Source organism: Carassius gibelio, chromosome A23, assembly GCF_023724105.1.
Source record: "Carassius gibelio isolate Cgi1373 ecotype wild population from Czech Republic chromosome A23, carGib1.2-hapl.c, whole genome shotgun sequence".
Classification (NCBI taxonomy): Eukaryota; Metazoa; Chordata; class Actinopteri; order Cypriniformes; family Cyprinidae; genus Carassius; species Carassius gibelio.
The window spans coordinates 17,010,281-17,024,021 of NC_068393.1; the positions used below are offsets into that span (position 1 = coordinate 17,010,281).

The 13,741-nt window shown below is 37.8% G+C and overlaps 1 protein-coding gene across 1 annotated transcript in view; it reads left to right on the forward strand.

Annotated features, from left to right (window-relative positions):
- pex14 (peroxisomal biogenesis factor 14) overlaps window positions 1-8,994 on the forward strand; it is a 68,960-nt gene extending 59,966 nt beyond the window's left edge. The window contains exons 8-9 of the mRNA XM_052540517.1: window positions 2,161-2,252; window positions 5,834-8,994. Coding sequence (XP_052396477.1) covers window positions 2,161-2,252; window positions 5,834-6,293 — 552 coding nt within the window. The 3' untranslated portion in view covers window positions 6,294-8,994. The remainder of the gene's footprint in view (window positions 1-2,160; window positions 2,253-5,833) is intronic.
- Window positions 8,995-13,741: the final 4,747 nt, after the last annotated feature.

Sequence of the window (13,741 nt, forward strand, 5' to 3'; positions counted from 1 at the left end):
TTATACATGATAGTCAAATGTGTGGGTTACACATAAATGAATATGGAGTTAAGCAATGGAACGATTCATTTATAAGTCTTTTTGAGTTCATTCTGGTCCATATATAATGTATAAAAAGCAGTTTCTTTGCCATTCTCTGGCAAAGGGACTTTTCTGTGAAGACAAAGGTTTAAAGCCCTTCCCCCTTAGGAATTTCAGTCTGGTTTCACTGGCTGGGGGGAAGTCAATGCAAGTATTTAACTTGATCTCCTGGGTTTACATGTGATGTCCAGCGTTGCATTCCAATCACGAACAATAAATTTGACAATCTCTTCTTCGAATTAAAATTGTCAATAATTGTTCTATTGGTGTTAATGTTGAAAGCTGTTGTGTGAACAAGTTGGTTGGTTGGTTATCTTGCTTGGTTCTTGTGGCACTAGAACTGATTTATGACTTCCTGAGGAGTTCAGCTCTCGTTTCAATGCACACAGCTCTGATAGACTCTTTGATTTATCTGGTTCGACTCATTTCTGCTACAACGAAAGTAGTTAACTAACATTAACTAATGGAACCTTATTCTAAAGTGTTACCGTAGCTGGGACTCGTCAGTGTAGTTGTAGTTTGATATCAAGACTTTGAAGACTTTCATTGTCTCGTATTGGCAGTTTGAATGCATCAGATTATTGTGTGTTCATTGAGTGACTGACAAATCAAATAAAAAATAAAAAAAGTCACGCTTTAACAGATTGCTGATGTTTGTGAAGTTTTTGCATATTTTGCATACTAATACAACAGGTTCTGGTAAATTATGGAATTACATTTGCTTCAATAAGAATGAACGAAACTTTATAAAACTGAACGTAACTTTTTCAGAAACTATCAAAAATATGCCATTACAAAAGAAGAAAAACACAATGCAAATGAAAAAAAATGAACTCAGTCGCACAAATGTAACAGGCTCTTCAAATATGCTCCATTCTTTGATCATGATAATGTCAAAGATTCGTTTTCGCTAATCTTGGATTCTGAATGCATTGCAACAGATTTCGCTTATGCTTCGCAGTTTTTCATTGTGCTTTGACACAAATCTCTTGTGGAGGCAAGGCTTAACAGTGATCTAGATGTTAAACCCTCCCCCACGAGAGGTTTGTGTCAAAGCACAATGGAAAAACTGTGAAACGTAAGCGAAATCTGTTGCAGTGAATTCAGAATCCACAATTTGCGAAAACCAATTTAAAAAAAAAAAAAGAGAAAAAAAGAATGAAGCATATTTGAAGAGCCTGTTAAATTTGTGCGACTGAGTTTTTTTTTTTTTTTTTTTCATTTTCATTGTTTTTCTTCTTTTGTAATGGCATATTTTTGATAGTTTCTGAAAAAGTTACGTCCAGTTTTATAAAGTTTGTTCATTTTTATTGAAGCAAATGTAATTCCATAATAATATGGGCAGATATGGTAGATCTTTCACATTCTGGGGCAGATCTTCACCTTTACTGACTTAAGGTCAGTTGAGCAAAAATGTAAAGGATGACGATGATTACGTTTACAGAGGGTTCAGAATGATCAGTGGTTAATGGTTTAAGGTGTAGAAAACCTAGTAAATAAGTGTTTTTAGATTTGTTTTCAAAAGGAAAAAGATAGTGTTGATCATTTATAATTTTGTCTCTGCAGACCTCATCTGCCACCAACCGCATGCTGGAGTCTCAGAACATCAGTGAACTCAAGGCTGAGATTGTGTGAAAACCAATTTAAAAAAAAAAAAGAGAAAAAAAGAATGAAGCATATTTGAAGAGCCTGTTAAATTTGTGCGACTGAGTTTTTTTTTTTTTTTTTTTTTCATTTTCATTGTTTTTCTTCTTTTGTAATGGCATATTTTTGATAGTTTCTGAAAAAGTTACGTCCAGTTTTATAAAGTTTGTTCATTTTTATTGAAGCAAATGTAATTCCATAATAATATGGGCAGATATGGTAGATCTTTCACATTCTGGGGCAGATCTTCACCTTTACTGACTTAAGGTCAGTTGAGCAAAAATGTAAAGGATGACGATGATTACGTTTACAGAGGGTTCAGAATGATCAGTGGTTAATGGTTTAAGGTGTAGAAAACCTAGTAAATAAGTGTTTTTAGATTTGTTTTCAAAAGGAAAAAGATAGTGTTGATCATTTATAATTTTGTCTCTGCAGACCTCATCTGCCACCAACCGCATGCTGGAGTCTCAGAACATCAGTGAACTCAAGGCTGAGATTGTGTCTCTGAAGGGTCTTCTTCTCAGCAGGTAACTTTTTACTTTTTTAAATAAACCTGTGACAATAGATGGCATATTTAATTTGACAGGAACAAAATGTGGCAATGACGGGTGTTCATTTAGAATGGGTGTTAATCTGTCCTCTCACTAAACATAAAAAAAGAAAAGAAACTAATATAATAAATATTACATGTGATCTTGAACCTATTTTCTGATACACAACAGGTGGACATACTGAGCAAACTGTATTTTCCTGTATTTTTTGTTTGTGTAAAATAAATTCTGACATCAAGTTAAGTAATTTTTCTATTCTTTATTTTACAGTGTGTTCAAATTGATGCTTAAAAATAATTAAGATACATGTGCTTAACATTTAACATCCTGAAAGAGGCCTTTAGTTGATGTTCCAATCACTGTGGAAATGAGTGGAAAGCATCGTTTCTCACTCAGGGCAGCTGATATTAGTATGCCTTGGGATGATTTGGCAGATAAATGTGTCTGGAATGGTTTGATCTGTATGTCATATCATTCTCTTCATTGGGGCATGTAGCTGGAACCGGCTCATTACTGGTTAATGAGGCCTGAAGCATCCAACAGGTTCCCTCGATGCCCCAAGATGGATCTTCCCTCACTTTCATTAATCTGTACTTGATTATGTATGTATCATGCAAATTAATATCTAAGTAATCTCATAGATCTGAAATTCGCACAGATAAAAGCTGTCGTTTGTCTGCTGTTTCATTCTCATTAAGCATTTTAAGCTGCAATTACCTTTTTCTTCCAGTTTCTGAATGTTCCATCTGGTTGTCCATCTCAAGATGTGAGAACTTTGCTGTAAATACGAAGCAAGATCACCATCTGCTCAACTTTTTGCTTTTAAAATTATTTTACCTTTGTTGTGAGGACATGCTTTGTTTTGAATCCAATGGCAGTTGTGGAGCACATATGGACATAATCTCTCTTGTACTTTCAAGCTGACAAATCTGTTCATGTTTCCAAAGCACAATAGCTGGAATCACATATTTTAGGCTTTATCAAGCCTGAGGCACAGGTTTTTCCACTGTTGGGCCAAAAGCCGGTGCTTGATCGTGCCTCGTCGGTGCTCGTCTGAGTTTTATTGGCCTGAAGAAAACCTTAGGCTGAAGCGGGCCAGCTAGGGCTAGAGGAGTGGTTATGAACAAAGGCGAAGTTTCTCCACGTCTGGAGAGCATCAGCGCTGCGGATCATTTCATAAAGCTAACAGCTATAACACCAGCATTAAAAACTTTTTAAAATAAGTTGAGCTCAAAATTCACTTTGAGTCAGCAGCGAGTGTTTGAAATAACTTGATCCGATGTGGATTATAATCACTGTACAAAAAAATTATTTATAAGCAATACAAAAGACTGCATGCTAGGCATTAACAATACCATAGTAAACATGATAAATGCGACCAATTGAAGAAATCTGACATCAGCTTTTTATTCTCTATTACAATCGTATATTCATTTAGTCACATTTTATTTTTCATAAGTCTCATCTCGAGAGTTTAGCTCCACGTAGTGTATGTCATAAAAAATAATAGCCTAATGGTGTTTGTTCGGGACCTTTTGTAAAAATATAGAAATTATCATTCTTTCTAAATGTGATGTATATAGGTGTAATGTATACAAACTTCATAATCAGGGGGAAGGAGGAGGCGGGAAACGGCGTTCAAATTCAGCTTTAATAATAAAATAAACACAAAAGAGCGCGACAGCCCTTCGCGGACGACTGTCGTGCACAAACAAAACCAAACACAAAATAGTCCAGGCCTGGTCCTCTCTCGTCGCTCCCCTTTTGTATCCTTCCGATCTCCTCTATGGGACTCGAGACTGGTGAGTGGAGCAGGTGTCGCTCATTTCCCAATCACTCTACCAGCCTCGCTCCATTCCCACGGCTCTCGGCCCCGCCCCACTCATCATAATAGGCTACTGTAACTACAAATAAACAGAAACAGACTCGACTGAATAAGCAGGCTATGTTTATAATGCTTTACTTCTGTGTGACTAATTTTCAATCCTGATCAATTCATTATGATCAATGTATCACTTATTATAGTAAAACATTGATGCTTTTGGATTTAAATATTTAACAAAGCATGCAAACAAATGTTCGCGTTTATCATGTATGTTTTGGGATTGGGCTAGTTCCAGTGACATACCGAAGGTGCGTAGGCACCTATTGTATCTGTTCCCGTTCTTATTATTATTTTTCCTTCTTCCGACTACGAGTCTATGGCAGCCCATAGAACCGATTGTGGGGAAGTTGTAATGGTTTGACATTCTGATAGAGGACAGTGCCAACATTAAGTACACCAATTTTGGTGTGTCTAGTTCATTCCCTCTAGTGCCACCAACTGTCCAAAATTGCACTAATATTTCACTAAGATACCTGAGCTCATGATGATTCGATTGCACCATATTAAGTCATTTTCCGTTATAGAAATATGGCCGCCATTTAAATTTTTTTGAAAAAACAGCTTTTTAGAACCTCGTCCTAGACAGTTTGTCCGATTTACACGAAACTTTAACCAGCTCATCTTCAGGCAGTGCTGACCAAAACTTATGGAATTCAAATTGATTCGTCAAACTGTTTTCGATAAACGCTCAAACAAATTTTACGTAGTGCTTGCAAAAACAGCCGTAAGGCTGTATCTCTGCAACAATTTATCGTATTCAGACCAAACTTAGTACATGTCATAAAAAGCATGACCTGAGGCTACATGCTGCGATTCAGTGCACCGCCACCTACTGGTCCGGAGATATGAAATATGATATGAAATTGCTATTTTTGCTTATAACTTCTGAACAGTTTGTCCAAAAATCATAAAATTGGTCTTGTTAGATTCAAGACTGATATCCAATTTTAACAGGCCACTTTGAATTTTGTGCTAAAATGCTGTATTTTAAGAACAAATCAACAGATTGCTACGAAACATCCATGGTATGGGTCATCAGCACAATGTCCTGAAGGAGCATGAGAAGTTTCGAAACAGCGCCACCTAGTGGTGAATTTGTTTTTTCAAATGCTTATAACTTTGGGTGTGGTCAAAATATTTTCACGAGACTCATCTATTTGGACTCCAGAAACCTTACTGAGCCCTACAATACCAAACATGCTAGGTTTCGCCTTACGGTTTGTATAGTGTTGTGATTTAGCACTTTAAAAACATTTGGCGATATCTTCGAAAACGCTTGTCCAATCGAGACGAAACCACCGTCAGAAGTTTGGAAACATAGGTCGATGCGATGCGATGGAATATGCGGGATATTTTTGAAATCTTATGCGATGAAATTGCGGGAAATTGCAAAAACTGCGGTTTGATGAAAAAGAGAAAAAAGGTGACCCCTTTCCCTCATACCCTGTTCTGTGGGTGTTAGTGAAGCGCAGTGGAGCTTCTGGACTGACAGTTGAAGCACAGTGCAATTTAGGCCTCGGTGCTATTAGCCCCTCCTGGCCAGTTTAAAGAACTGGCTCGCACTGGCCCGACAGTGGAAAAGTGGCTAATGTGTACTCTGTTGTAAGAGATTTCAGCAAGCAAATTGAAGAAAACACTTGTAATTTTATATTCATGTCTTCTTTCTTCTCAGGAGACAGTTCCCCGCTTCACCCTCCGTTCCAAAAATCCCATCCTGGCAAATCCCTCTCAAACCTGGATCACTGTCCAACCCGCCCTCTGTCAGCCACACCAACAGCAGTAGTGACATCTCTCCCGTCAGCAACGAGTCAACCAACTCTTCCCCCGTCAAAGAGGGCAACAGCTCCCAGGCCACCCCATCCAGCCCACACTGCCTGAATGGAGACGTGGGCCTGGGCTCCATTCTTCCTCTGGATCTGAAAGACCAGGTCCGTATGGAAGTCCAGGGGGAGGAGGAGAAGAAAGAGGACGATGAGGATGAAGACGAGGATGGTGACGTCACCCATGCGGATGAGGAAGACCACCTGAGCGTGCAGACGGAGGACAGGAGAGGAGGCGACGGACAGATAAACGAGCAGGTGGAGAAGCTGCGGCGTCCAGAGGGTGCGAGCAACGAGAGTGAAGTCGATTAGAAAGAAACTCCGGACTTCATCTGTCCATTTGCTTCTCTCAGTTTCATAAGAGTTCATTTAAGTTCTGATATCACACCCTCGTTGCAGTAAAACAGCTACTGTGAGCATCAATTAACACTGTACGAAAGCAGCAGGTGAGGTGGATTGTTCCTTTCACTGCAGTTCTTCTCCCTTTTGAATTTTAAACGTGCAAAACAGTGGCGGCACTTCTGCAAGCCTGAACAAGCACAGCAACAGAAATTTCTGCAAAGACGACAAGAGAAATGTGACTTTTTTTAATGTAATCCATGCATTTCCCTTAAAATGCTAGCTAGCTGTTTTACTAGTGACTGTAGAACTCAAAAAAAATAAAAATAAAATAATAGCCCATTTATGTGTTCCATAGCATTTCAAGTCAATACAAACGTCATAATTTGCAGTGTAGGGACTGTAGACACCGATCAAGAGGCACCAAAGAAATCAGAAAGTTATGATCCAAGATTGTTGGACTCGTTTCTATGCCATTTCTTTTGTTTTGCTCAGCAGTTAACTAGTTCAGGCCGAACATAGTTGGATCAGCGTGTTTGTTGTGGTGGTATGAACTGGCGGTGGACCTTGTAATCTGTAATAGTGAAGCATTTCTCCTTCAGACATTTTGAGATTGTGTAGTACACCGGGCTACAGCAGTCTTTGTAATAACGAGGCCTTGTCTTTTGTGATCAGAGTGATGGTGAATTTGAGATTTCAGTGGGAGAAACAAAGAGACGGAGGGAAAACACATGAGAACGCAGACAATGAGGCGAAAGAGAAATGTGTTTGTCTCAGTCGTATCTCTCCTGTCTCCAGCAGGGTAGCTGATTTGGTTTATATAGTATGTTAATAATCAAATGATCGACAAATAACAGATGTATTAGTTCATGCGGCTTGAAATGTCAAGGAGGCTAAAATCGGAAATCTAATACTGAAAGCCTGTTATATTGTATTATATTACATGACAAACCCTCCAGTCTAAATTATGTAGGCCTCCTGCAGTGAATAATCTTAACATGAAACGGTGCTGGGGTTTTGTAATTAAACTGTGTAAAACAATGAATGCTTCAGCAGAGGTGCTTGACAGTTGTGCTTTTCTCTTTGGGGGCTTTTCTCTCAGAAAGCCCTGAAAGGATTAAAAAAAAAAGCTGAAAAAAAAATTCCCCGTGATGCAAACGGAGAGTAAGGTATGAATATTTAACTAATGAAATTACTCACTCGCCAGCTGATGAGAAACAAAGCCAGAGAGATCCTGGAGTGAAAACTAGAGCGTCAGATCCACTGTGACATTTTCACTTTTAACAAATGACCTTCAGAGTAACCGGATTACAGCGCAGCCAGGTGAACTGTCTGTCTGTGACGGCACAATGAAAGAGCTCAGCTTGTCTGGAAGTGTGTATGTCTTCTTATTTCCTGGACTAAGCTTGGCTTAACACTTACCCACACAAGAATAGCATACATTCATCCGATACAATGTCAAGAGAAACCACGTGTGCTCATTTGATATGCAGAAACTTTTGAGCATTAGAGAAATAGTTCAGCCTGGAAAAAAAAAAAATCATGTGATTTACTAATAGCTTTATGCAGCCTTTTTTTTTTTTTTGTGGAAAACAAAAGTATACATTTTGAGAAGACTTCACACTGCTCCTTACCATACAACCACGTGTTGAACTCCAAAAATGACACCAAAAACACAGTGAAAGAACCAGATCAGTCAGATTCATGAATGGTTTTCGATTAACCAGTTGATCTGGTTCACAAGTCACACTACACAGTTCATTCACGAAATCAGACAGATCATGTTCTTTAGTTGAATTCAATATGGCCAGAGTGGTTCTTCAGTTAACAGCTCAAGAACTGTTACAGCCTGTGTTTTTCTTTTTTGGAGCACAACTGATCACTATGACCGATCATTAAATAACTTGCTCAAAAAACTTACACAAAAACCCATAAAAAAGGCTGTTTGGAATTACACAAAATTGAAAATAACTTTTTTTGAAGTGGTTAACTATCCTTCTAAAGGAATCCGTAAAGTCCATTTAATCTTGAAAGTAAATTGCATTTATTGGTGTCAGAAATGTCATTGCAATGTTACCAATAGTAGAAGTGAGAGGAAGGAAGGAAGGAAGGAAGGAAGACCATCGGCTTCAGTATGAGACGGAGTATGAGTGTGTGTGCATGTATCAGTTTTGCTTAAACCACATTCAGGAGTTCCTGCAACTAGCAGGTTGTTTCTGGTAGCATGGCGGCAGTGGCCTTTAAACAACAGAGTTTGCTAATTTTAGCTAATCATTGTAAAGCCGCTGTGAGGTCTACTGAATTAAACATGATATAAGCCACACATTCAATGCCTATATCTCTTGTAATATTGCATTCTCATCTCCAACTGTTTTTATGATAGATTTGTTAGGAATCTACATCCTGCTGCTCAGTTTCAGCAACTCAGTTTAGGGATTTAAACATTCAATCTCATTTACATGAGCTGAGTGTGTGTGTGTGTGTGTGTGTGCGTGCTGGATCTGTTTTATAAGTAAGCTTACAACACAGATCTGTAACAGTTTATATGAAATGCACATTGTTGTTGTATGTGGCTCTGTTGATGTTGTTGACACCCAGTTGGTATTTGTCACAGAGAAATTCTGGTATGAAAAGATGAATGTACATAATTGTAATAAATTTGATTTAACACAAATTTCCTTGTTGTTTTGTTCTTCATTTGATTAGGAATAAATACCAATTCAACTTTGGTATGATGGTTTCATTGTGACAAAAAAATTATGTTTATATATATATATATATATATATATATATATATATATATATATATATATATATATATATATAAGAAAGACGGCAGAGTATTCATTAATTAATTATTCATTAATGTAAATTATTCATATATAATACATCCAATTATTTAGTATAAGGTGCTGTGCTGTTCCAAAATATGCTCAAAGATTATAGAAATAAATTCATGAAATTTAAACGATGTTGTTCAGTTTATATAAGTACAAAATATTTAATGTGAATTATTTGCATATATATATATATATATATATATATATATATATATATATATATATATATATTATATACACACACACACACACACACACATACATATATATATATATATATATATATATATATATATATATATATATATAAAATTTGGATATTACATTTGATGCCAAAAGAAAATGTTGATAAATTCTGCATGGTATTAAATTAAGATTTCATCTTACTCTAAATTTCACATTAGATCAGCATCCTTGACGTTTAAGTGGACTCTATTAAGTGATTTTAGTTGATAAACCTTGATCCTAAAGCAGCGCGGTTTAAAAAAAAACAAATGTAAAAATGGCCTGTTCCACTGTAGTAAGCAATACAAATATTCCAGTGCATTATCAAGTTTATGAATTTAATTTGTCTGTCAAGGTCTAAATGATCAATAGCCTTGCACATATTGATGTGGTATATAAACTTCTCAGAGGTTCAATACCGCATCCCTTTGTAATCCATTAACCTCTCCCCGGAGTTCAGGCCAGGCTCAGATTTTTAAGGGCTGCTGTAATAGATGCACTTGTACATCATTTAGTGTCTTATGGGACACGCAGTGCATTCCTGCCCAGAAAGCCTCCTCCATCCCAATCTCCAGCTCTTTGGAGTGGTACTGTAGGTGAGGGTTACCAGTCATTTTGGCACACCTTGACTCCTAGTAACAGGGTATGATGCTCGAAAGCTTGAGCATGGAACACAAGGAGGCCCAAGTCTGTGTATCTTTTCAAAGGGAGGGAGAGAGGTTTTTTTCTCTCTCTCTCTCAAGACTGAAGGTGTCTGTCGTGCTTTTGCAGAGACCTGGAACATTCAACTTCATCAGTCTGCTTTACTAAACTGAGTGCCCTCAATAGGCTTCTGCTGTATCGATGTTTGCTTTACTCCATTGTTCTCCTGAACTGAGCACTCAGCAGGTTAGAGTGTCCTTGGATCAATGCAAGGGTTGTTAGCCCTTCCTGCCCCAGAAGGTTCACTGAACACAGCCTGCGCTTGCAGGGTGCTCATAGAGGTATTAAAATAGGGACATCACATCACCTCGAGTCCCAATCTGGATTGTCTTTTGCCATCTGTAGCTTAGAGAGCCATAAAAAAAACCCCTGTAAAGACCAACAACTACTTCTGTGACATTTTTTCATTTTAAACTAAATTATGCATTTTCATTTACACAAGTATTAATTATTTTTATATTTACATTACATACAACCCCCTTAGAGGTCCATGATGAAACTATTTATTTAATATTTTTTTATAATTTATTGCAATTTAAATCTCAATTTCTTTGTAATTTCATTTTTTAAAATTTCATCATGGATGTCTAGGGGGTTGTGAGCCCTTGTTGGGTACCGCTGCTTTTGAAAGTACTTTTGTGCTCTTTGTGCTACTAATAAAACTAAAGAAACACACTACACCCCTTAAAACATAACTTTCATCACTACAGTTCGGTCATAAAAAATGGAATTAGAACACATTCCATATTAAAGATATCAGGCAATGCCTGTCATAGCTATTTTTATTTTTAACATTAGCACAGCAGGTGCCCCATTAAAGCAGTATCACTGGACTCAATCCCAATCGCAGGGGCAGAGAACCTTTCCAAGTTCTCTTAGCTTTGCATGAGAAAGGTCAAGCCTAATTCTACAAGGATGGACCTGAGGGGTGACTTCCTCCTTTCGTCTCAGATAAGATAAGCAGGAGCGCATGCAGTGCTGCATGTGTAGAAGGGAGCCTGTTTGATGTTGTGCTAATGTGGGTCCAGACCTCTGGAACACCACTGGGTATCCTACACTCCACTGATGGACAGATGGTAGCACGCAACACGGGACGCTCACGCTCTATGCTGCTGGAATCAGCAGCGTCTGTGTTTCTGTCATAGTCCTACAAAACATTTGGAAGCCCCCATACTTTAGGCAAAAGGGTAATTTGGCTCAAAAACCAAATTGTCTTATCAAGTGTCAACTAAGGCAAATCACAAAAACTTGAGTCCATGAGCCACAATATTACAAAGGACGAAAGATTGCAAAACAGGCCTGGACAGTATGAAGATGAAAAAAGTTCCCATGCAACCTGGAAAACTGATAAATAATTTTCAAGAAAATTTGAGAAAATGTCAAATGTCCTGGAAAAGTTATTATAAAAAAAATGTAATTGTTTTTTCCTTTAGCCAAAAACAAAGTTCAGCACTGGCTGAAACAATGTTAGAAAACTTTGGAACTGCCATAAATCGGCACTGGCCTGTTTTTGCTCCAAATGTGGTTGGCCGCTCTTCTGTTTTATTTCTGCCGATCTCTGTTCAGAATCAAGATTGGTGCATCACTTCTAACTTTTGACAGTGTGAACACTGAACGTTGATGACATTCTATTGAGTGGTCAAATTTAAGAGAAGTATTCCAGTAACTAATCATTAAAGGTCCCGTTTTTCGTGCTTTTCTGAAGCTTTGATTGTGTTTACAGTGTGCAATATAACATGTGTTCATGTTTCCCGTGTAAAAAACACAGTAGTTTTCACACAATTCACCTATCTGTATACCGCTGTTTTCACTGTCGTAAAAACGGGCTGACGACTTCCTTGTTCTATAAAGTCCCTCACTCAGAAATGTGTGCCAGCGGTTCTTGTGTTGTGATTCGAGCGCATGCTGCCCTCCTGGAAACGCGATTGGACTAGTTTTGAAAAGCAAGTGGGCAGGATTTGTTTTGAAAAACTGGCAACCCTGATCTGAACGCACGTGCTGGGAGATGTACTTATAATCACAGGAGCGTTTTTACTGACGAGATGTGCATGAAAATATATTTTTTTGCATAGCCCTAACATCTAGTTAACAATGCTAAACAGTGTTGCCTTTTGTGTAATAAGTTACAGAAACTGTTAAACGCACCAACTTAAATAATAAAATACACTTACTGGTTGTGGTCAATAAACAGCGCCTTCTCCAGACAAAGAGGGAACTGCTCCATCTTTCAAGAATAATCATTGTGCGAATCCGGCCTTAAACTGATTGGGATTGAGGAAGCTGTCCTCAGCAAAATGAGCTGCACATAGTTTTACATGTGGATTATAATTTTCGGGAACCGAGTTAAACATAAATTGTAACCACTGATCTCCAAGTACAGCGTCCCTGGGAAGCCCAAACAAAGATGATTGGACTCCGAGATTAAAATAACAGCGTTTAGATGACATGGCGACAAACACAGCTCTTCCTTCTTCTCCGTCGGAGCACAACAAGACCACGCCCCCTTTTTGCATATTCCTGTGGGCGGAGGTTAGTCAAAAAACTGTTTGAGTGACGTCATTCCTGCAGGAACTAGAGGGATGTAGTCCAAACTGGTTGTTCGTTGTAGGCGAATTCTGTTCAATATAATATCTCACTTGGCATTGAACTTTGAGCTTTAGACGTTTTACAGATATTATTTATACTCTAACAACAACATTATACACTAACTAAAGTTTAAAACATGGGATCATGAAGAACCCCTTAAGAGGGCCTGGCCGCAGACTTGCACTTGCACTCTCAGACTTGCACTCTCAGACACTTGCACTTCCGCTAGTGACATCACTTGCAGTCTTTATTTTTTTTTTTTGATTAATTTTTATTACTTCTTGTTTGAATTTCCCAACATTTTATGACAGTAGCCAGGTGGTGAAGACAAGAACAAAATAAACTAAATTACAATGTTACTTGCAATCGCTACTTGCACTGACTCTCTGCTACCTGCGACACTTGCAATCGACACAAATCATGCGTGTTGCCAATGGAGACAAGACTGTGGTGATTAAATGATGAAACATAATTTAGTACTATAACGTACAGGGTCCTGCAAGAAAAAGACAAGACTGGCAAATCTGTGGCCAGAAAACCAGAATATGAACGCTTGTACAAAGTCTCTCGTTAAGCCTTTTCCTCCTGTAGAAAAAAAACAAACACTTAACATGGCTTAATGTATTAAGATGCTATTAAAATATCAAATTAAATATACAGTTCATTATTGTAATCAAAATATATATAGTATTTTCCTCACATTCCACAAAATGTGGCATAATGGACTAAGATGATAAAGGCCAAACTCAATATGCTTCTCTACATTATTAAAATACATAACTAATATGTATGTAGCTACAGGCAAGCAGATGAGCCCAGGATAAACGCAACATGCAAAGTTTCGCATTAAGCATTTTTCCATATAGAATAAACTATCTACAAATCGTTTATATCTCTGTCTTTGTCCATTAAGCTACATTATGTGTTTTATTTATAATGATTTTCTATAAGAGGAAAACGTTTAATGTAAAATTTAACGCACTGCGTTCTGTACTCGTCTGCTTGCCTGTACGGAGTTGATCCTTTTGAGAGTGCAAGTGGCGATTGCAAGTGACATTGTAATTTAGT